Consider the following 24,681-nt stretch of genomic DNA (forward strand, 5'->3'; position numbering starts at 1 on the left):
TTTCCAATCATTATGAATGCTTCACTCCTCCAGAGATATGCTGTTAGAAGAGGAGCAAGTTCTTTCACATATTCTGTCTACAATAATACTGGTATCCCACGAGGCTCAGTGGCCTTCCCTCTGTTCAGCGATTTCAGTTGCTTTCTTGTCTCATGGTCAATTATTTCAATATCAGAAATTTTGTTGTTTATGTGCCAATTTAACGGTGGTACTACAGTGCAATCTTCCTCTGTACGATGTTAGTATTCTGGCCTTTTCTGTTTTGACCTCAGTTTCGATGTGGTTATGGATACAGAGTTGCTGTGACTTTCCTTGATGTGTCAGCAGAGAGACCAGCCCACTGGCAGTGACGCTCCCCATGAGACAGCTGGTTACAGGACTACATTGTCTTTTCACTTGCATTCTGGTTCTGTGTACGACATCATAATGGACATATTCATGTGATGAGGCTCTGGGGAGAAGAACATTGTCAGATTGTGTTTATCATCAAGACACAAGTCCTGCAACTTCTGTGATGATTTGGTGTGCCACTGGACACATGACATGATCATCTCTGGTTCATACAACTGTAAATTTGGCCAGTAGGCATTACATTTTTGATGTATTAAGACTGATGGCTGTTCCCTGTATTGAAGGCCCTGTTATGCTATCTTTCAACAAGATACTAACACAAAATTGACTACTGCCCTGGGCAAAATGTTCTCCAGATCTCTCCTCCATGAAAATACACTCCTGGAAATTGAAATAAGAACACCGTGAATTCATTGTCCCAGGAAGGGGAAACTTTATTGACACATTCCTGGGGTCAGATACATCACATGATCACACTGACAGAACCACAGGCACATAGACACAGGCAACAGAGCATGCACAATGTCGGCACTAGTACAGTGTATATCCACCTTTCGCAGCAGTGCAGGCTGCTATTCTCCCATGGAGACGATCGTAGAGATGCTGGATGTAGTCCTGTGGAACGGCTTGCCATGCCATTTCCACCTGGCGCCTCAGTTGGACCAGCGTTCGTGCTGGACGTGCAGACCGCTTGAGACGACGCTTCATCCAGTCCCAAACATGCTCAATGGGGGACAGATCCGGAGATCTTGCTGGCCAGGGTAGTTGACTTACACCTTCTAGAGCACGTTGGGTGGCACGGGATACATGCGGACGTGCATTGTCCTGTTGGAACAGCAAGTTCCCTTGCCGGTCTAGGAATGGTAGAACGATGGGTTCGATGACGGTTTGGATGTACCGTGCACTATTCAGTGTCCCCTCGACGATCACCAGTGGTGTACGGCCAGTGTAGGAGATCGCTCCCCACACCATGATGCCGGGTGTTGGCCCTGTGTGCCTCGGTCGTATGCAGTCCTGATTGTGGCGCTCACCTGCACAGCGCCAAACACGCATACGACCATCATTGGCACCAAGGCAGAAGCGACTCTCATCGCAGAAGACGACACGTCTCCATTCGTCTCTCCATTCACGCCTGTCGCGACACCACTGGAGGCGGGCTGCACGATGTTGGGGCGTGAGCGGAAGACGGCCTAACGGTGTGCGGGACCGTAGCCCAGCTTCATGGAGACGGTTGCGAATGGTCCTCGCCGATACCCCAGGAGCAACAGTGTCCCTAATTTGCTGGGAAGTGGCGGTGCGGTCCCCTACGGCACTGCGTAGGATCCTACGGTCTTGGCGTGCATCCGTGCGTCGCTGCGGTCCGGTCCCAGGTCAACGGGCACGTGCACCTTCCGCCGACCACTGGCGACAACATTGATGTACTGTGGAGACCTCACGCCCCACGTGTTGAGCAATTCGGCGGTACGTCCACCCGGCCTCCCGCATGCCCACTATACGCCCTCGCTCAAAGTCCGTCAACTGCACATACGGTTCACGTCCACGCTGTCGCGGCATGCTACCAGTGTTAAAGACTGCGATGGAGCTCCGTATGCCACGGCAAACTGGCTGACACTGACGGCGGCGGTGCACAAATGCTGCGCAGCTAGCGCCATTCGACGGCCAACACCGCGGTTCCTGGTGTGTCCGCAGTGCCGTGCGTGTGATCATTGCTTGTACAGCCCTCTCGCAGTGTCCGGAGCAAGTATGGTGGGTCTGACACACCGGTGTCAATGTGTTCTTTTTTCCATTTCCAGGAGTGTATATGGTCATGGGTTGCCGAGAGATTGGCATACCATCACCTACCAGCAGTTACAATTGATAAGTCTGGCATAGACTTGCAGCAGCATGGACTGACATTTCTCTCTCATTCATTTGTGTTAATTTGACTTGATTCCTTATTTAAGTGACAGTCATTGTTACTGGCAGAAGTGGCAGCTCTGTGTGCTAAATTTTGCACTACATTACTTCCTAATCACCTACACATCTAATCGTTTGTTCTTCCCAGCATATTTTAGATGCACAATAAGTAAAATTTCATTATTTGCTATTTTTCCTGATTTTGCAATTGTAATGGCCATCAGTCCAGTTTTTGTTAGTATTTTGCAACCATATCTTTTTAAGCAAATGGTTTGAGATCATGAGGGAACACACTGTTTCAGATCATGAAACCAATGGTTTGGAACTGTTTATGGCTTTCAGCACCTGCCTTCTTTAGAAGTATGGTTTTGAGATTCTTTTTGAAATCTGAGTGTATTTCACCTGTCTCATATACAATGGTCATTGCAAAGGTACTGGCAACTATTTTTTGTCTGAAAATTGTAATGAATTAAAAAATTCTGAAATGTGCAAATGGAATGTTAGTTCATATGTAAAAATTACATGTAGGGAGATGGATGAACATGCACACCCCCATAAAGATAAAGCATGAGAAAAAAGACAAAACAAATTTTGTTGTCTCAAACCTGTTTTACTGCCAATTGCGACAGAACACAGTAGTACAGGTCAGGAGCATGGACATGTTACATCTTAGAGTCCCTCAAAATAATCTCCCAATAAATATACCACATACTGACAATGTTGTGGAAGATGCTGAATACCCGTGGCCTAATGTGTTACTATTGTGGCAATGTCTTCATGTGTTTGAAAGCATGTCCCATGCAATGGCTCTCTCAGTTTTGGTATGAAATCACAATCACAAGCTGATAAGTCTGGCAAGTGTAGTAGATGCTTCAGTACTTCCCATTCCCACCGCATGAGCAGATTCTGTACACATGCTGCTGTGTGGGCTCTCATATTGTCCTGACAAATTAATGCACTGTGTAGATGTTCAGGACGTTTCTCCTGAATAGCCCATCATAGATATCACTGCAGGAAAATGTGACAGTAGTACAGAGCATCAACAGTTTGTCCATATAGGACGAAATAATATAAGATCACTCCTCTAATTTCATGGGCATTGATGACCACTATCTCAACAAGAGAGGGACTATGATGAAATTTCTGCCTTCATGGTGAACCTGGATGATGCCATTCCACAGACTGGTGTTTCAGTTCTGACTCATAGGCTCTGGCCCAAAAGTCATATATGGTGATGATTCTCGCAAGCATATTGTTTCCTTTCTCCTTATAACATGCTAGTTTCACATGACAAGTTCTGTAACATGTCCACTTTTCCACTTCACTTAGTGCATGAGGCACCCACTTTGCAGGAACTTTACACATGTGTAACTCAATGCTTAAGTACTGTAGATTGTACTCTTTTCAATACCAGTATGGTGCTGCAATTCCTGCAGTGTCCATCTTCTGTCATTCTCCAAGCAATAGGCAATCCGGCTATGAGCCCTATCCACATGCACATTGACAAGCTGCCTGGATCAATGCATGTCCATCATTGTAGCTCTGCCACGACTGAATGCATCTACCCACTAAGCAACCATTTGATATGGTACAGCAGCATTTCCTACCACTTCCACAAGCTCCTTGTGGCATTGTCATACATTCCTCCAGGTTGAACTGCAGTCTTTACATCTTTTTACAAAAGAGCACTGTTCAAGTCAGGTAACATCCATCCTGAATGGCTGTTCAACTCACACTGTGGTCTCTCTTCACACTTCATTCTCCTGGAAAGGACTGCCATTTGTAGTATTATGTTACATTATTATGGATTCTTGGGGAGGCTTTCTGATTCCATGGCATGTGCTTAGTTTGTAATGTACCATTGTGTACTGTTGTAATCGACAGTTAAACAAGTTTGCAATGACAATTTTTTTTCGTCTTTTTTTCTCATACCATATCTTTATGGCAGTGAGTGAGTTCATCCATCCCCCTATGCATAATATTTACATAGAACTGACATTTCACATGCATATTTCAGATTTTTTTAATTCATTACCATTTTCAAGATAAAAAATAGCTGCATGTAAGGTGGAATAGTTTTGTCATGGTTAGTTCCGTAAAAGATCTTAATAATTTTGAGAGAATGTTATGTGTTTCAGGTTCTGACTCTTTCCCCTATACAGCCCTCTCTATATTCCTTCTACCTTTCAGCCTTCTCTTCTTTGTTAAGTACCAGCTTGTTGTCTGAGTGCTTGGTGTTCATACATCTGCTTCTTCTCCTCCAAGGGTTACTTTAATTTCCTTGTACGTGACATACAGGCATGAAGGAAATAGAGGAGGAACTAAGCTAAAATACAAGGCAAAACACAAATCTTGCAATAACACACAAAATACTGAATTTAAATCACAAAAAAATGTAAAAATGTTACAAATTAAGCAGGCAAAAGGGAATAGGCACATTAAAATGAGACAGAGAGAAAGGGCTAAATGGCAAAGCTGCAAAATGATGCATGATGATGTTCACATTAATCTCAAGTACAAGTTTTATACCAGTGGTAATAATAATAATAATTATTATAATTATAATTATTATTTCCTTCACTTTCTCAGACGTTAAGTCCGGTTAAAAATGGAGTGACACGGACCTTGATCAAGCGTCACTTCGTTTTAACTGTGCAGTATGTGTTATATTGCATTTAGGAACTTTCGGGTAATTGAACATGTATCAATAATTACGGATTTCTGTAGCTGTATATATATGTTTGGATGTAGCTGTATTGCATTGATGTACTGGTGGATATTGTGTGGTATGACTCCTGTAGTTGATAGTATAATTGGTATGATGTCAACTTTATTATTATTATTATTATTATTATTATTATTTATGTGAAATGCATCTCGCACAGCAGCAAAATAAAAGAAATAATCATCTTAATTTATATGATAATGCAAAATTAAATTACTTATCAATTAAAAAGCACATCAAAAAAAATTTTTGCTGTTTTTGTGAGCAATGGTTATTTACATAAGAGGAAGTTTATTATGTCATACATCTCAATTACAAGTCATTAAGTCTTTTTACTGTGAAAAAATTGACACACAACACACACACACAAATAAAACAACAAAATAGAACTTATAAATATGTTGCCCATTCCAAACATGTAGGGAAAAAATAATGTGGACAACTGACTACTGGGACTTCAAGGGGGGGGGGGGGGGGGGAGGGGGAGGGGGGAGAGGGGGAGGGGAGGGGGGGGTATTTAACTACTATTACTTTTGTTAGGTTCTGGGTGCAGCTACTGCTGTTACAAGGGTCTCCAATGCTTTCTTACATCACACACACCATTTTATTGTACAACAAATTACAAATTCTGAAAGCTCGAACTTTTAGGTACTTTTCAATGTGGTCCCTGTCATGATTGATGCATGTTTGGAGACGCTCCAGAAGCTTTTTCATACCAGGGTCGTATCACTCTTCTGCCAGCTCTGCAGGAAGGAATGGATAGCTGTCTTCAGCTCTTTCATTCTCCCCAGGTATTAATTTAAGTTGGAAAACAAATAGTAGACACCAGAAGCCAAATTAGGGTTGTATGGAGGATGGTCAGTGATTTCACAACTGAAATTGGCAATGAGATCTGTCATGGTGCTGGAGACGTGAGGATGAGCATTGTCATGGTGCAAACAAATTCGCTTGGTCACCCGACCCCTCCTTTTGTTCTGTATATACCGGCGTATATACAGTGTCTTGAAATGAGGATATAAGATGAACATCAACAAAAGTAAACGAGGATAATGGAATGTAGTCAAATTAAATCGGGTGATGCTGAGGGAATTAGATTAGGAAATGAGACACTTAAAGTAGTAAGGGAGTTTTGCTATTTAGGGAGTAAAATAACTGATGATGGTCGAAGTAGAGAGGATATAAAATGTAGACTGGCAATGGCAAGGAAATCGTTTCTAAAGAAGAGAAATTTGTTAACGTCGAGTATAGATTTAAGTGTCAGGAAGTCGTTTCTGAAAGTATTTGTAAGGAGTGTAGCCATGTATGGAAGTGAAACATGGACGATAACTAGTTTGGACAAGAAGAGAATAGAAGCTTTCGAAATGTGGTGCTACAGAAGAATGCTGAAGATTAGATGGGTAGATCACATAACTAATGAGGAGGTGTTGAATAGGATTGGGGAGAAGAGAAGCTTGTGGCACAACTTGACTAGAAGAAGGGATCGGTTGGTAGGACAGGTTTTGAGGCATCAAGGGATCACAAATTTAGCATTGGAGGGCAGCGTGGAGATTAAAAATCGTAGAGGGAGACCAAGAGATCAATACACTAAGCAGATTCAGAAGGATGTAGGTTGCAGTAGGTACTGGGAGATGAAGAAGCTTGCACAGGATAGAGTAGCATGGAGAGCTGCATCAAACCAGTCTCAGGACTAAAGACCACAACAACAACAACATACCAGCGTAGCTTTGTTATTGTCTCGCATCACACTGCCGCATTGGTTGTTGTACCTGCTTCCAGGTAGTCAACTGGCAGAATGCCTTTCCAATCCCAGAATACTGAAGCCATCACCTTCACCACTGAGGGCATTTGCTTGAACTTCTTGACATTTGGAGAATCGGAATGCCATCATTGTTTAGATTGTTCCTTAGTCTCTGGTGTGAAGTTGTGGACCCAAGTCTTGTCCCCGGTTACAACTGAATCCAGAAATTCCTCATCCCATTCCCGGTAATGGTGAAGAAACTTGTGGGCACTTTTGACGCATTTCTTTTTTGTGTTCATAAGTGAGCATCCACAGCACCCACCTGGCACAAATCTTGTGACACTTCAAAATGTCCATCAAAATCTTGTCCATGGTAGTCTTAGAGATGGCCATGTCAGCTCATCATTCTCTTGCACAGTCACACCAACCCACAAGCAAAACTTCTTGACTTCTGTCACTGTCTCGTATGAACCTGATGGATGCGCACAGCCAGCCACGTCCTCCACTTTTGTACGGCTGTCTGTGAACTCCCTACACCACTTACGCACATTTTTTATGTCCATACACTTTTCTCCATACACATCAGTCAACTGGTGATGAATTTCAATAGGGGTTGACTCCTTAAACCACAGAAATCTAATCACAGAATGCAATCCATGCTTGGTGGGAGCGTCAATTTTCCCTTCCATTGTTAATGGCTGCTACGCCAAAAAGGAGCATTGCACAGAGTTGGGAACTGGGAAGGATAGTGGTGTGGGAAGCAAGGAACATCGCACTGTTCTTAGATTTAAGCGAGCTCACTCCATCCCGACAGGAGCTCATCGGAGACCTTACTTTATGGACAACCCTCATACTTAGTTTTAAGCCTCGTTTTCATATGAGGCACACCATTTACAAGATAGCAGACAATATAAGACAGTGATAAACACACACATGAGTAGAAGAATGAAGATGATCAAGGACACACCTCAATCCAGATTTTTCTGGTGGTGCCATTATTTCTCCAGAAATTTCATCCTTTCCCCATCCTGTTCTGCATTCAACTATTCCTGATGTGTACAAGCATGACAAAGAATTACTTGCTGACTGCATTCCTGGCAAGGGTGGGCAAAATGTACCACTGCCCACACCTGTGTGATTAAATGTGATCACCATATTGTTGCTAAATTCGTGATAACCTGTTTCACAATTCAGCAGAGTTGTTGCACTGAAACAAGAAATTAAACTTGTATACATATAAGTGTAACTCATGTTCCAAAAATGGGTTATTAATGATGCAAGAACTCATGAAATATCAACCAACACAAAAAAAAAAAACATTTAGTGATAAATATATGACATTCAGTTCGAAAGTGAAATAAAAAGAAGATGAAACATTATTCATTATTCATTGACAGTACTGTTGCTTATCCTATTCCTCTGTATTTCAGATCATCTTAGAAATGTGTAAATATGTGAAGAATTAAAAACCTTTGTAAACCAGTAATTACTTACAATAAAATGAGTATCATAAATACACAATAACAGTATCAAAGGAATAATTCTTGTGATAAAACTATAAAATTATAAGCAGGCAGAATGGCTGACCAACAGTTAACTCCAGGAGGTGGTAGTCCAATAATGCTGACAGACATATAAAAGTAGAAAATATGTACACATCTGCAACCCACATTACAATTTTTTTATATATTTTTCTTTGATCTCATTGTGTCTTAATGCCAATTCCAGTTGGTTTTCATCTTTTACCATAGGTCTGTTCCCTCAGATTTCATCTTGTTTCCCCTTATTTCATGAGTTTCATCCTTTTTAAGAATTTTCCCATGTGTTTGCATGTATTTTTGTAATTTATTCAGATATAATTCTACATTGTTTATGTATTTTATCCGTTTTTATCCACCACCATGGATCCTTGCTCCTTCCATCTACATCAATACAGAAAAGTTTCCTTATCCCTAGCCAGAACCCACTCCCACATACTGTTCCTGTGTTGTTGCTTGTCCCATGGTATCCCTCCAAATGGCCTTACCATCAAATTAGTCACCTCTGGCAGCCACCTTTCCTTCCACAATGAGCTCTATCTGCTCCAATCCTGCCAATCCTTAACACTCACCCACACAGTCCTACAAAACCATATCATTCAGTCTCAAACCTCCTTCCAATACCTTTTCTCCATCCGTAAAATTCTCATGCTAAGCAATCCCAAATTCCTGGATCCCATAACACACACTGAAACTCTTACACTCCACGAACTAGAGCAACATGCACACTGCCACCTCAAAAAACTCTCCACCCTGTTCACTTCCTACTCCCACCTTGGACTACCACTGTCCACTGCCTCTACAATAACCTTCAAGCCTTCCCCACATCCTCTCATAGCTGACAGAATTTTCTTACAGGTGTACTACATTTGCCCCATCCTCAAAAACTCCCTCCCACCAACACACAGAATCCAGAACCTAAACACAATCATGAACCTTTCCTCCAAAAGACTTAGCCCCACAGCAGTATCAGCCCTTTCCAAAGGCCTCACTTTTTGCCCCATTTCCAAATTCAATCATGCAAGATCTGTTAAAGACCTTCTCTCCTTCTTATGCTCCTTACAGTAGAAACACATTTTTGCCACCAACCCTACCAATCAGACTCAAACAAACACCAATATCGAACCCTGCCTGACTCAGTTCACTCCTCCATCCTCCTCAAATCCCTCAACATGCAATCTAACCTTACATCTACAGAAAAAACTGCAATCCACTACTTAAAAACTGATCCCAACCTTAAAATTCTACCTGCTGATAAAAGGCTTCATCACTGTTGTTTTGAACTACAACACAAGGATTACCTGACAGAAGGACTCTGCCAGCTGTCAGATTCATCCACCTACAAACACTTCCACACTGATTCGATTTCAGAAATCCAGCAGGATCTACAGTCTCTCATCGAATCCTAAGGTCCATCCCAGAATTTCTCCCCAGAATCCATCTCTCTCCTTACCCCTATCACTTCCCGCATTCTTACCTTCTACATGCTTCCTAAAATCTATAAACCCAACCACCTGCGATGCCCCACTGTGGCCAGTTACTGTGTCCCTAATGAGAAATCTCTGCTCTCATAGACTAACACCTTCAGCCTATTAGCTACAACATATCCTTCTATATAAAAGATACCAATAATTTCCACCAATGACTCTCCACAGTTCCTATTCCTTTGTCACATGGTGCCCTGCTCATCTTTATAGACCCACCTCCCTTTACACTAACATCCCTACTGCCTATGGTCTTACTGCTGTTGAACCACTACCTTTCCCAATACCTCATGTACTCAAAACCAACAACCTCCTTCCTAGTCACTATGGCCAACTATATTCTCACTCACAATTACTCCACATTTGGAGGCATTACATAAAAACAAATCTGGGTTCTGGTTACAGGCACCTGCACGACACCGTTCTATGTCGATGTATTCATGGGCCATCTAGAGGAACCCTTCCTAAACAGCCAGAATCCCTGACCCCTCACCTGGTTCAGTTTCATTGATACTCATTGATGACATCTTCGTGATCTGGATCGTGGTTGAGGGCACCTGACCCACATTCCTCCTGAACCTTAACACCTCCCCCATTTGCTTCACATCATCCTACTCCCCCCCCATGAACCATGGACCTTGCCGTTGGTGGGGAGGCTTGCGTGCCTCAGCGATACAGACGGCCGTACCGTAGGTGCAACCACAACGGAGGGGTATCTGTTGAGAGGCCAGACAAACATGTGGTTCCTGAAGAGGGCAGCAGCCTTTTCAGTAGTTGCAGGGGCAACAGTCTGGATGATTGACTGATCTGGCCTTGTAACATTAACCAAAATGGCCTTGCTGTGCTGGTACTGCGAACGGCTGAAAGCAAGGGGAAACTACAACCGTAATTTTTCCCGAGGACATGCAGCTTTATTGTATGATTAAATGATGATGGCGTCCTCTTGGGTAAAATATTCCGGAGGTAAAATAGTCCCCCATTTGGATCTCCGGGCGGGGACTACTCAAGAGGACGTCGTTATCAGGAGAAAGAAAACTGGCATTCTACGGATTGGAGCGTGGAATGTCAGATCCCTTAATCGGGCAGGTAGGTTAGAAAATTTAAAAAGGGAAATGGATAGGTTAAAGTTAGATATAGTGGGAATTAGTGACGTTCGGTGGCAGGAGGAACAAGACTTTTGGTCAGGTGATTACAGGGTTATAAATACAAAATCAAATAGTGGTAATGCAGGAGTAGGTTTAATAATGAATAAAAAAATAGGAGTGCGGGTGAGCTACTACAAACAGCATAGTGAACGCACTATTGTGGCCAAGATAGACACAAAGCCCATGCCTACTACAGTAGTACAAGTTTATATGCCAACTAGCTCTGCAGATGATGAAGAAATTGATGAAACGTATGACGAGATAAAAGAAATTATTCAGGTATTGAAGGGAGACGAAAATTTAATAGTCATGGGTGACTGGAATTCGTCAGTAGGAAAAGGGAGAGAAGGAAACATAGTAGGTGAATATGGATTGGGGATAAGAAATGAAAGAGGAAGCCGCCTTGTAGAATTTTGCACAGAGCATAACTTAATCATAGCTAACACTTGGTTCAAGAATCATGAAAGAAGGTTGTATACCTGGAAGAATCCTGGAGATACTAAAAGGTATCAGATAGATTACATAATGGTAAGACAGAGATTTAGGAACCAGGTTTTAAATTGTAAGACATTTCCAGGGGCAGATGTGGATTCTGACCACAATTTATTGGTTATGAACTGCAGATTGAAACTGAAGAAACTGCAAAAAGGTGGGAATTTAAGGAGATGGGACCTGGATAAACTGAAAGAACCAGAGGTTGTACAGAGTTTCAGGGAGAGCATAAGGGAACAATTGACAGGAATGGGGGAAAGAAATACAGTAGAAGAAGAATGGGTAGCTTTGAGGGATGAAGTAGTGAAGGCAGCAGAGGATCAAGTAGGTAAAAAGACGAGGGCTAATAGAAATCCTTGGGTAACAGAAGAAATATTGAATTTAAATGATGAAAGGAGAAAATATAAAAATGCAGTAAATGAAGCAGGCAAAAAGGAATACAAATGTCTCAAAAATGAGATCAACAGGAAGTGCAAAATGGCTAAGCAGGGATGGCTAGAGGACAAATGTAAGGATATAGAGGCTTGTCTCACTAGAGGTAGGATAAATACTGCCTACAGGAAAATTAAAGAGACCTTTGGAGAGAAGAGAACCACTTGTATGAATATCAAGAGCTCAGATGGCAACCCAGTTCTAAGCAAATAAGGGAAGGCAGAAAGGTGGAAGTAGTATATAGAGGGTTTATACAAGGGCAATGTACTTGAGGACAATATTATGGAAATGGAAGAGGATGTAGATGAAGATGAAATGGGAGGTATGATACTGCGTGAAGAGTTTGACAGAGCACTGAAAGACCTGAGTCGAAACAAGGCCCCAGGAGTAGACAACATTCCATTAGAACTACTGATGGCCTTGGGAGAGCCAGTCATGAAAAAACTCTACCATCTGGTGAGCAAGACGTACGAGACAGGCGAAATACCCACAGTCTTCAAGAAGAATATAATAATACCAATCCCAAAGAAAGCAGGTGTTGACAGATGTGAAAATTACCGAACTATCAGTTTAATAAGTCACAGCTGCAAAATACTAACGCGAATTCTTTACAGATGAATGGAAAAACTGGTAGAAGCGGACCTCGGGGAAGATCAGTTTGGATTCCGTAGAAATGTTGGAACACGTGAGGCAATACTAACCTTACGACTTATCTTAGAAGAAAGATTAAGAAAAGGCAAACCTACGTTTCTAGCATTCGTAGACTTAGAGAAAGCTTTTGACAACGTTAACTGGAATACTCTCATTCAAATTCTGAAGGTGTCAGGGGTAAAATACAGGGAGCAAAAGGCTATTTACAATTTGTACAGAAACCAGATGGCAGTTATAAGAGTCGAGGGGCATGAAAGGGAAGCAGTGGTTGGGAAAGGAGTGAGACAGGGTTGTAGCCTCTCCCCGATGTTATTCAATCTGTATATTGAGCAAGCAGTAAAGGAAACAAAAGAAAAATTCGGAGTAGGTATTAAAATCCATGGAGAAGAAATAAAAACTTTGAGGTTCGACGATGACATTGTAATTCTGTCAGAGACAGCAAAGGACTTGGAAGAGCAGTTGAACGGAATGGACAGTGTCTTGAAAGGAGGATATAAGATGAACATCAACAAAAGCTAAACGAGGATAATTGAGTGTAGTCAAATTAAATCGGGTGATGCTGAGGGGATTAGATTAGGAAATGAGACACTTAAAGTAGTAAAGGACTTTTGCTATTTAGGGAGTAAAATAACTGATGATGGTCGAAGTAGAGAGGATATAAAATGTAGACTGGCAATGGCAAGGAAATCGTTTCTGAAGAAGAGAAATTTGCTAACATCGAGTATAGATTTAAGTGTCAGTAATTCGTTTCTGAAAGTATTTGTATGGAGTGTAGCTATGTATGGAAGTGAAACATGGACGATAACCAGTTTGGTGAAGAAGAGAATAGAAGCTTTCGAAATGTGGTGCTACAGAAGAATGCTGAAGATAAGTTGTGTAGATCACGTAACTAATGAGCAGGTATTGAATAGGATTGGGGAGAAGAGAAGTTTGTGGCACAACTTGACTAGAAGAAGGGATCAGTTGGTAGGACATGTTTTGAGGCATCAAGGGATCACAAATTTAGCATTGGAGGGCAGCGTGGAGGGTAAAAATCGTAGAGGGAGACCAAGAGATCAATACACTAAGCAGATTCAGAAGGATGTAGGTTGCAGTAGGTACTGGGAGATGAAGAAGCTTGCACAGGATAGAGTAGCATGGAGAGCTGCATCAAACGAGTCTCAGGACTGAAGACCACAACAACAACAACATCCTACTCAACCCAACAAGCCACATTCATCGATGTTGACCTCCACCTGAAAGATGGCTGTATCAGTACCTCTGTCCATATCAAACCTACCAAACCTACCAACCACCTGTGATACCTCCACTTTGACAGCTGCCATCCATTCCATACCAAGAAGTCCCTTCCATACAGGCTAGCAACTGCCAACCCACAGTTGTCACATCTGTAGTGACAAGCAGTCTCCCTCGAAATACACTGAGGATCTCACTGAGATCTTCACGGACCATAATTACCCTCCCAGCTTTGTACAAAACCAGGTCTCCCAAGTCTTATCTTATTAGCCACCACCTCCCAAAGTCCCACTGTTCATCCACAGAGGAGCATTCCCCTTGTGACTCAGTACTGCCCAGTACTGAGAGTAACTGAATTACATTCTCTGCCATGGTTTCGACTACCTCTCATTGTGCCCTTAAATGAGATATGCTGCAGCTGTGTGCTCAAAATGTAATGGCTTATTTACGTTGATTAAAGTTACAAAGTCATTGGTGCCACTGTTCCCCACTTGCCCTAGGCATTTGCAGCCTCACTCAGTTCCTCGTTGAGAAGACTATCTATCTTTGGTCATAAGCTCTCTTTAGCTTAATACATCTCTACAGGGAAAATATCGTCTATGTGTAGGTGACAAGCTCTGCCCACTACCCTTCCCACCCCACCCTCAGTAGTACGCCGCCATCCACCAAACCTACACAATATCCTGGTCCATACCTACACAACCCCTGCTCACTACCCATTACCTCATGGCTCATATCCCTGCAATAGACCTACATACAAGACCTGTCCCATACGTCCTCTGACCACCACCTTCTCCACTCTGGTCACAAACATCACCTATCCCATCAAAGGCAGGGCTACCAGTGAAAGCAGACATGTGAAATACAAGTTAAGTTGCAACCCCTGTGCTGCATTCTACATTAGCATGACAACCAACAAGCTGTCTGTCCGCATGAATGGCCACCGACAAACTGTGACCGAGAAACAGCTGGGCCACCCTGTTGCTGAGCATGTCATCCAGCATGACATTCTCCATTTCAGTGAGTGCCTCACAGCCTGTACCATCTGGATCCTTCCCACCAACACCAGCTTTTCTGAATTGCGCAGACCCTCCCTGCAAGATATCCTATGTTCCCATAACCCTCCTGGCCTCACCCTTTGTTAGTCATTGTCCTCATCCATCTAGCCCCTTTCTTAATCCAATTTCAGCACTACACAGATCTCTATTCCACCAATGCAGCCATTCGTTTTACTTCTCTCCTTTCATGCTACCACTGCCCCTCTCCATACACTCTGTCTAACCTTCAAACTGCACCTAACTGCCCTACCCTCTCTCCATGTCGTCCACGCTCACTCCTGCAAGCAGCACTTTACTGTCTTACTGTCCCCTACCCGTACACTGCTATCCCTCCCCCTCCCTGACCCAGCCTCCTCCTTACCCCACCTAATTGCCTCTCCCATCATGGACTGCTGCTACTGCTTGTAGTGTGGCTTCATCTGCCAGAGACTGTGGTCACACGTGTGTGAGTTGTGTTGGGATGAGTGTGTCTGTGTATGTTGTCTATTTTTGACAAAGGCCTTATTGGCCAAAAGCTCACTTCCTGACAGTCTTTTTTTTTATGCCTATCTGTGACTCAGCATCTGTGTGTATGGATAGTAGCAAATAACGTTTTTATAACACTGTTTCACAAAATGCTAAAAGATTTTCAGACAAAACACTGTCCTGTAATTATACTTTGCTTTAGAGTTAAAACTTTTATGTAATATCATTTCACATTCAAACTGACCAGTGCACTATAATGTGTAAAAATAAAATAATTGCTATAAGTGGGGCTCTTGAACTGTTAAAAATTCCAGTCCCAGAAACTACACAATATGGCATTAAAATGAACACCAAATTAAAAAGTTGAAAACAGTAATATGGGGCTTACTTTACTAAGAGATTGTTGTGTAAAAATTTAGTACACATGTTATTACTCAATGTAGAAACTGTGAATAACAATTTTTTGGCTCGAACATGATAATTTTATATTGCACTTTAGAGTGGTTTCATTATTAATGTTATTGCAACGGATTTGGTAGTGTAATACTAGTACAATGAGTTAGGTTTTAGTATAAAACACAGTTCATCACCTAATTTCGGATTGCAACAATTTGAAAACTTAACAGGGAGACAAATATTTACTTTTAATTTCAAATATTTCTGCAGTTAATATATAGACTCAAGTGAAGAAACACATGCTAGACATTAGATTGCCATGTAACTAATAGTATATGTGGTTAAGAACAACAGAAAAAAACAGCTTAGCATTACCTGTCTGGAGGAGGAATATACACATCGGCAATAATGTTTTTGTTTAGAGCACTTGATTCTTCCCAGATCTCCAACTTCAAACTATCTGGGTGCTGCAGCACACAAATATTGAAGAGCTGTTCAAACTTCACTTCAAATTTATCAGTCAAAGATGCAATATTTGATTGGCATACTTCTTTCTCATTGTAAAAAATTTTTACGAACAATTTGGTACGCAAAACTGCTGATCTTCGTTTCTGCTCTCTGTGAAAAAATGAGAATATATTATTAATGTCTATATGTTGGTAATAGCTATGTTAAAGTGTTCTTGTTCATCAATTTTCTAAGAATTTAAACACTCACTGCTTAATTTTAGGTTATTTGTTTACTGTGCATATAAAAATTGCATCTGCAGTGCCACTACCTACTCTTTAAGTAAAAATTATACAACTTTAGCAAAAGCATTGAGAGGTAGTGTGGAAGCTGCCTTAGAGTGTTGCATTAACAATCACGAGCTGGTAGCTGCCAGTGTGGTGACATGTGGGTCACAATAACAGGTACACAAGTGGACTGCAAAACAAGGACAGTCAGGTGCAGCAGTAAATTGTACTACACAGTGATAACTATATAGCCAGCAGGACAATGTCACCACACCAGGGCAGGTCTCTTGTTATTGGTAATATGACTAGTTGTTGGGTACTAGTGAAGCAAATGCGTGCCAGAGGCATATATAGAAGTCAAGATTTTGAGCCACGGATCAGTCCTCAGCACTGGAAATGGGAAGCACCACCACCATGCCAGAGCTATGCCGGACAGTGAGATGACTGGGCACCACTAGCAGAAGTCATGGGTTCGAGACCAGGCTGAGCTTGCCACCAGCACTATGTCCTGCACCCCGCACATAACCATCTTCACGTGCCATAACGGTGATGCGAGTGGGGAGAGGGGTGATCAGGCCTCTACGATCTTGAGGAAAGTAGACATCAATGGCTGTGACCTCTAAGGGTTGCTAGTCTTCTACAGGCCTGTCATTAGCAATGCAGGGCACAAGTTCAGCAGCTAGTGCAGAAGCTGCAGCCCATATGTCAGTGCTGCTCAGGGACAGAAGAGAGAGGTGTGACTGCCTCACTCCATCATGTACTGATGTCAACAGTGTTTTCACAGTAGCGGGTATGGTACCCATGCACTACAATGTTCGAACCAAAGCCTACAGTGTCTTCATTTCGGGGTGAGTGATACTATTTTTGTTTTTGTGTGGTCATAGTCATGGGATTGAAGCTTCAGAGGCATGACTGTATGAGGGTTACCTTTATGAAACCATAGGAACCAGTGGATTTATACAGTTTCAGGGGAATTCTGGAGATGAATTGTTTTCATTCTATGAAGTGTAATTTGCTTGGGCATTCTGCCCTTGTGGCAAGTCTGTAGCAATTGTTTGCTTTACGTAATCATTTTGGACACATGGCCAGGCAATGCAGAGTTGAGGTGGCTCATGATTAGGCGAAAGAAATAGGTTGATAGAGTGCTCCATGACTACCTTTTCTATCTGAGTTATTAGTAGAACATTGTTTTGTGTTGTTTTGAGGCATTAATTTTGAATCATAAAGACGAATAAGGAGAAAGCAGTGACAAAATTGTAAATACAAAGTGTCACCAGAGAAGTGGCTATACAGTCATTGGTGAATCAGGTGGCTCAGTTAAGGGCTGATAAAGTGATTGCAGACAATAAGGTGGCAGAGAAAGATCACAGGCTCTTTGAGTGGATGCGTCAGTTGCTAACCTTGTTTCTCCTTTCTCTGATAGCATGTCTGAAAATGTGTTGGGATTTCTGGCAGATCTCGGGTCATAGGCCTACATATGGCTTTGTTCTAAATGTTTAAGGGAAGTTCTTGTAGAATGAAAATACTTTAGGATTAAAGGGGCCACTCACTGAAAAGCAGAGGCACTGAGTTGTAAATAGGAACACATAAAAAAAAGAAAACTGTCATTCTACGGATCGGAGTGTGGAATGTCAGATCCCTTAATCGGGCAGGGAGGTTAGAAAATTTAAAAAGGGAAATGGATAGGTTAAAGATAGATATAGTGGGACTTAGTGATGTTCGGTGGCAGGAGGAACAAGACTTTTTGTCAGGTGAATACAAGGTTATAAATACAAAATCAAATAGGGGTAATGCAGGAGTAGGTTTAATAATGAATAAAATATAGGAGTGTGGGTAAGCTACTATAAACAGTATAGTGAATGCATTATTGTCACCAAGATAGATACGAAGCCCACGCCTACCACAGTAGTACAAGTTTATATGCCAACTAGCTCCACAGATGAAGAGATTGAAGAAATGTATGATGAAATTTAATAGTCATGGGTGACTGGAATTCGATAGCAGGAAAAGGGGGAGAAGGAAACGTAGTAGGTGAATATGGATTGGGGGGAAGAACTTAAAGAGGAAGCCACCTGGTAGAATTTTGCACAGAGCATAACTTAATCATAGCTAACACTTGGTTCAACAATCATAAAAGAAGGTCGTATACATGGACGAAGCCTGGAGATACTGACAGTTTTCAGATACATTATATAATGGTAAGACAGAGATTTAGGAACCAGGTTTTAAATTGTAAGACTTTTCCAGGGGCAGATGTGGACTCTGACCACAATCTATTGGTTATGAACTGTAGATTAAAACTGAAAAAACTGCAAAAAGGTGAGAATTTGAGGAGATGGGACCTGAATAAACTGAAAGAACCAGAGGTTGTAGAGAGCTTCAGGGAGAGCATTAGGGAACGATTGACAGGAATGGGGGAAAGAAATACAGTAAAAGAAGAATGGGTAGCTTTGAGAGACGAACCAGTGAAGGTAGCAGAGGATCAAGTAGGTAAAAAGATGAGGGCTAGTAGAAATCCTTGGGTAACAGAAGAAATATTGAATTTAATTGATGAAAGGAGAAAATATAAAAATGCAGTAAATGAAGCAGGCGAAAAGGAATACAAACGTCTCAAAAATGAGATCAACAGGAAGTGCACAATGGCTAAGCAGGGATGGCTAGAGGACAAATGTAAGGATGCAGAGGCTTATCTCACTAGGGGATAGATACTGCCTACAGGAAAATTAAAGAGATCTTTGGAGAAAAGAGAACCACTTGCATGAATATCAAGAGCTCAGATGGAAACCCAGTTCTAAGCAAAGAAGGGAAAGCAGAAAGGTGGAAGGAGTACATAGAGGGTCTATACAACGGCGATGTTCTTAAGGACAATATTATAGAAATGGAAGAGAATGTAGATGAAGATGAAATGGGAGATACGACACTGCGTGAAGAGTTTGACAGAGCACTGAAAGACCTAAGTCAAAACAAGGCCCCAGGAGTAGACAACATTCCATTAGAACTACTGATAGCCTTGGGAGAGCCAGTCCTGACAAAATTCTACCATCTGGTGAGCAAGATATATGAGACAGGAGAAATACCCTCAGACTTCAAGACCAATATAATAATTCAAATCCCAAAGAAAGCAGGTGTTGACAGATGTGAAAATTACCGAACTATCAGTTTAATAAGCCACTGCAGCAAAATACTAACATGAATTCTTTACAGAGGAATGGAAAAACTGGTAGAAGCCGACCTCGGGCAAGATCAGTTTGGATTCCGTAGAAATGTTCGAACACGTGAGGCAATACTGACCCTACACCTTGTCTTAGAAAGTAGATTAAGGAAAGGCAAACCTACGTTTCTAGCATTTGTAGACTTAGAGAAAGCTATTGACAATGTTGACTGGAATACTCTCTTTCAAATTCTGAAGGTGGCAGGAGTAAAATACAGGAAGCAAAAGGCTATTTACAATTTGTACAGAAACAGATGGCAGTTATAAGAGTCAAGGGACATGAAAGGGAAGCAGTGGTTGGGAAGAGAGTGAGACATGGTTGTAGCCTCTCCTCAATGTTATTCAATCTGTATATTGGCAAGCAGTAAAGGAAACAAAACAAAAATTTGGAGTGGAATTAAAATCCATGAAGAAGAAATAAAAACTTTGAGGTTCACCGATGACATTGTAATTCTGTCAGAGGCAGCATAGGAGCTGGAAAAGCAGCTGAACGGAATGGACAACGTCTTGAAAGGAGGATATAAGATGAACATCAACAGAAGCAAAATGAGGATAATGGAATGTAGTCGAATTAAATTGGGTGATGCTGAGGGAATTAGATTAGGAAATGAGAGGCTTAAAGTAGTAAATGAGTTTTGCTATTTGGAGAGCAAAATAACTGATGATAGTCGAAGTAGAGAGGATATAAAATGTAAACTGGCTATGGCAAGGAAAGCGTTTATGAAGAAGAGAAATTAGTTAACATCGAATATAGATTTAAATGCCAGGAAGTCTTTTCTGAAAGTATTTGTATAGAGTGTTATCATGTATGGAAGTGAAACATGTGGATGATAAATAGTTTAGACAGGAAGAGAATATTAGCTTTCAAAATGTGGTGCTACAGATGGATACTGAAGATTAAATGGGTGGATCACGTAACTAATGACGAGGTATTGATATTGAGTAAAATTGGAGAGAAGAGAAATTTGATGCACAACTTGACTAGAAGAAGGGATTGGTTGGTAGGGCATATTCTGAGGCAGCAAGAGATCACCAATTTGGTATTGGAGGGCTGCGTGGAGGGTAAAAATTGCAGAGGGAGACTAACAGATAAATACACTAAACAGTTGCAGAAGGATGTAGGTTGCAGGAGGTACTGGGAGATGAAGAACCTTGCACAGGATAGAGTAGCATGGAGAGCTGCATCAAACCAGTCTCTGGACTGAAGACCACAACAACAACAAAAGAAAGAAAACATGCTAGCTTTTGGAGTTATCCTTTGTTGAGGTAGAGTGAAAACACACACACACACACACACACACACACACACACACACACACACACGTCAGAGGTTGGTCTGCTGAACAGTTGTTACAGATAGCAAAGTTATACCTGACAAGGGATGCAAATCATTTCAGTGGTGCATGGAGACACTATGCAATCTGCAAACTTTTGACCAACTAAGGCAGAGGCTAGAATAAAGGTATAGGAGACAGAATATTGCACAGTTTTTCCATAAGCACTTGATTATGGTTTTGAAGAGGTATAACAAAGTGGTTGAGAATTTTTTGGATATGGTTAAGAAACTGCATGTACATACTTAAGAGTTAACGCAGAGTGAGGAGGTGAACAAAGTACTGTTACAAGATGGTGAGCAACGTGGGCTCGATGCTGAGAGGTTTGACATGAGTGATGTCAAGGAGGGTGTGCACTGGGACACAGCAGTTATGTGGGCATTGGAGTATGAGGAGACTAATGTGTTGATGGTGTAAGGGATTAGAGAAGCATGTTTGCATCGAATGTAATAGTGGTCATGCAGAACATGTGCAAAGGCAATGCTACCAGCCACAGAGCAGTAATAGAGATGCTCTGGACTCCAGATGGTTTAAGAGAGATAATAGTAGGGACAATACGGACCAACAGCAGGGGTGTGGGGGAAATGGAAGAGGTGCTCTGGGTGGTAAGAAATATGCATTAAACTCAAGAGGGAACTCCAGAGCCTCTGGCTGAAGACGAATGCAGAGGCAGACTGTGCTACAGTCGGTGTGATAAGTGGTAGGAAATATAGGGCTCTGTTGAACACAGGGCTGCGTGTGTCAGTGGCTTTAAGGGAGTTAGTAGGTAGGAAATGAAGGAACCCAGCATATCGGAATTTGTGATGGATAGGGAATAATGATATACAATCATTTGGGTCAGCACTGATGAATTTTTCATTGGAGGCAACCAAGTTTAAGCAATTTATGGATGTCCATCCTATTTCATGGATGAGGGACTTCAGCTGATGATATAGATGAGAAAAAGTACCCCCACTGCTGTAGCTCTAGAATGTTGGTTCAAATGGCTCTGAGCACTATGGGACTTAACTTCTGAGGTCATCAGTCCCCTAGAACTTAGAACTACTTAAACCTAACTAACTTAAGGACACCACACACATTTACGCTCCAGGCAGGATTCGAACCTGTGACCGTAGCAGTCACGCAGTTCCAGACTGAAGCGCCTAGAACCGCTCGGCCACCCCGGCCGGCCTCTAGAATGTCTTTATTGTTTCACACAACTAGTTTCAGTGGCACATTACTGCCATCCTCGGGTTTCACCACTGCCAAAAGAGTATTAGAATTCCCTGCCACATTTATCATAGAGCCCTCGTTACTACTACACATGGGCTAGCTTTCCTCAGAGTCCAATCACTGGAGACAACATGGTGTTGAGGAGAGACTCCTGAGGAAAGCTAGCCAATGTGTACTAGTAACAAGAACTCCACAATAAACATGCCAAGGAATTATAATACTCTTTTGGCAGTGGTGGGACCTGTGAATGGCAGTAATGTGCTGCCGAAGCAAGTCATGTGAGACAATAAAGACATTCTCAAGATACAGTTGTGGTGGTATCTTTTCTCATATATTCAGTCTAAGCAATTTGTGGTAGTAGTGTCTTGTGTAAGTGAGGGCTAGATCCTAGGGTGAGACTTCCTGTATCAACATTATGTCCTAATCGACCTTTGATGTTGAATAGTGGAAACTAGTGGTATGACATTCAGGCTAGGGGAAACTGTTGCCAATGTTGATTTGCCACAAGGAATGTCTAAGGTCAACTGTAAGCAATAACATTGTGGTTTGATTCACATGACTGTCTGTCAGGAGGCACCAGAAAGTTGCTATGGGTGAATGTGGACCCTGCCTTCTCTTTTGATATACTGCATGTAGCAGAAGTGCTGGAAGGTAATAGATTATTGGATATAGCATGTTGTTTGATGAAATACAGTACTGTACATGTACAAGAGGTGGATGAAGGCAGAGTAGTACCGATCAATGGGGATAATTTTGGTGCTGAGGAAGTTAAGTTGTTGAAGGGAACATTATTGGATATTCTACAGATTCTGGATGAGGAAGACTGCCACACAGATGGTGTAGGCTACAAAAGGGCACAGGATACTGCTAGTGTTGAAGCATTTATAGGGCACAGACAGGACACATATGGAGAATCCGTTGCTAGAATTTCTGGATCTGTTTTGCCTGCAAGAGCCTTTGCCTTCCACACCAATAATTGAACGCAGGATTCTGACAGGAAATGAAGCTTTGGTGTATTGAAGACCATACAGAATGGTATGATGGCTGTAACCAGTTTTAGAGGACTTCATAAATCAACAACTGGCTGATGGTATAGTAGAAGAGAGTAGTAGCTGCTGGGGGAGCAGCAACCGTTGCTGTGCCCAAGAAGTCTACAGATGGCTCAGAGAAGTAGCAATTTTGTGCGATTACTGCCACTTGAATAGGAACACTATGATGGACACCTACCCAATTCTGAACATCACAGAGATAATAGATGACCTAGTGCAAAGCCAGTACTTCTTGACAGTGTATCTTAGGAGTGGGTACAACCAGTTGGAAGTGGCTCTGGAGGATAAACCAAAAATGGTATATGCTACACTCTGGGGACAGAATGATGCCTTTTTGGTTGAAGAGTGCTCCAGAAACATTCCAGTGGTTGCTGAACAGAGTGCTGTCTTAGAGTGTCTTGATGACATAATTGCTTTTCAAGAGATATGCAAGGGCATAGACAATGTCTAATGGAGGTGTTCAAGAGATTACGAGCAGCCCATTTGACACTCAGAATGGAAAAATGTTACTTTGCACTGGAGAAAGTTGGCTACTTGGACTATAACATTAATAAGGATGGTGTAAGAACTGATCCTAGGTTAGTGAAAGCAGTGCAAGATTTTCCAGTACCATGAGCAATCAAGGCATTACAATTCTTTCTGTGTCATGAATTTTTACAGGGAGTTAATGACAGGGTTTGCAGATATTGCAAACCCAATTATACAATTGTTGAAAATGAATGTTAAGTTTGTATGAATGGAGGTATGTTGGGAGCATTTATTGAGTTAAAAATGTATTAATGTTCTTCAAAAAGAATGTGATGTGTGGGCATGTTTTAAGTCAGAAAGTGGGGCATGAGGAACGTCCTATTGCCCTTGCATCAAGACAGGTGAACACAGTGAAAAGGAATTATTTCACAATGGAGAGAGAGATGTCTAGCTTGACATGGGGAGTAACATACTACAGGTGTAGCTTGTATGGTAAGAAATTCAAGGTAGTGAAACACTATACTGCTTTGAGGTTGTTACTAGGTTTGAAGGACCCATCCAGTAAACTGACAAGGTGGTCATATCTAGCCTTCATAATGAGCAGATAAAACTCCAAAGTACACAATAACACACAATCTTTACCATTTGAGCCGGTGTACATAAAAAAATATGCCACTGCCATTCAACATGATTAGCCAGAAGGGAGGTAGGAAAAGAGAGACGGTCCAGGAGATTACAAGAATGGTGAGGGAAGTATGGAGGAAGATCCTGTGAGCAAATACTAAGGCTCTGGAGAAGCAGGAGGAGGCAGTGAAGTGAGTGGGAATATTACCTCAGTACAGATTAAGCCAGTGGGTGATGTTGTCAAGCTGGCATGGTTCATAAACTCTGAAGGGAAAGGCAAAGAAGTTCGTAACGTGGCACCAGGACCAGTACCAAGTAACTGAAACTAAATCTGCAGTAAATGTGATACTGGGTGCCTGGGACCATTCAAGGGTGCACCGTAGGCAATTTCATGGGGGGGGGGGGGGGGTACTAGAGAAGGCAAGGAAAAGGTATAAGAAGA

At 41.9% G+C, this 24,681-nt stretch overlaps 1 protein-coding gene across 1 annotated transcript in view; it reads right to left on the reverse strand.

The window, feature by feature from the left end:
• LOC124605904 (coiled-coil and C2 domain-containing protein 2A) overlaps positions 1-24,681 on the reverse strand; it is a 348,984-nt gene that overhangs the window by 190,346 nt on the left and 133,957 nt on the right. The window contains exons 8-9 of the mRNA XM_047137851.1: positions 15,983-16,225; positions 7,678-7,917 (exon numbers count right to left, since the gene is read on the reverse strand). Of these exons, the coding sequence (XP_046993807.1) occupies positions 7,678-7,917; positions 15,983-16,225 (483 nt within the window). The remainder of the gene's footprint in view (positions 1-7,677; positions 7,918-15,982; positions 16,226-24,681) is intronic.

Source organism: Schistocerca americana, chromosome 3 (genome assembly GCF_021461395.2).
Source record: "Schistocerca americana isolate TAMUIC-IGC-003095 chromosome 3, iqSchAmer2.1, whole genome shotgun sequence".
Classification (NCBI taxonomy): Eukaryota; Metazoa; Arthropoda; class Insecta; order Orthoptera; family Acrididae; genus Schistocerca; species Schistocerca americana.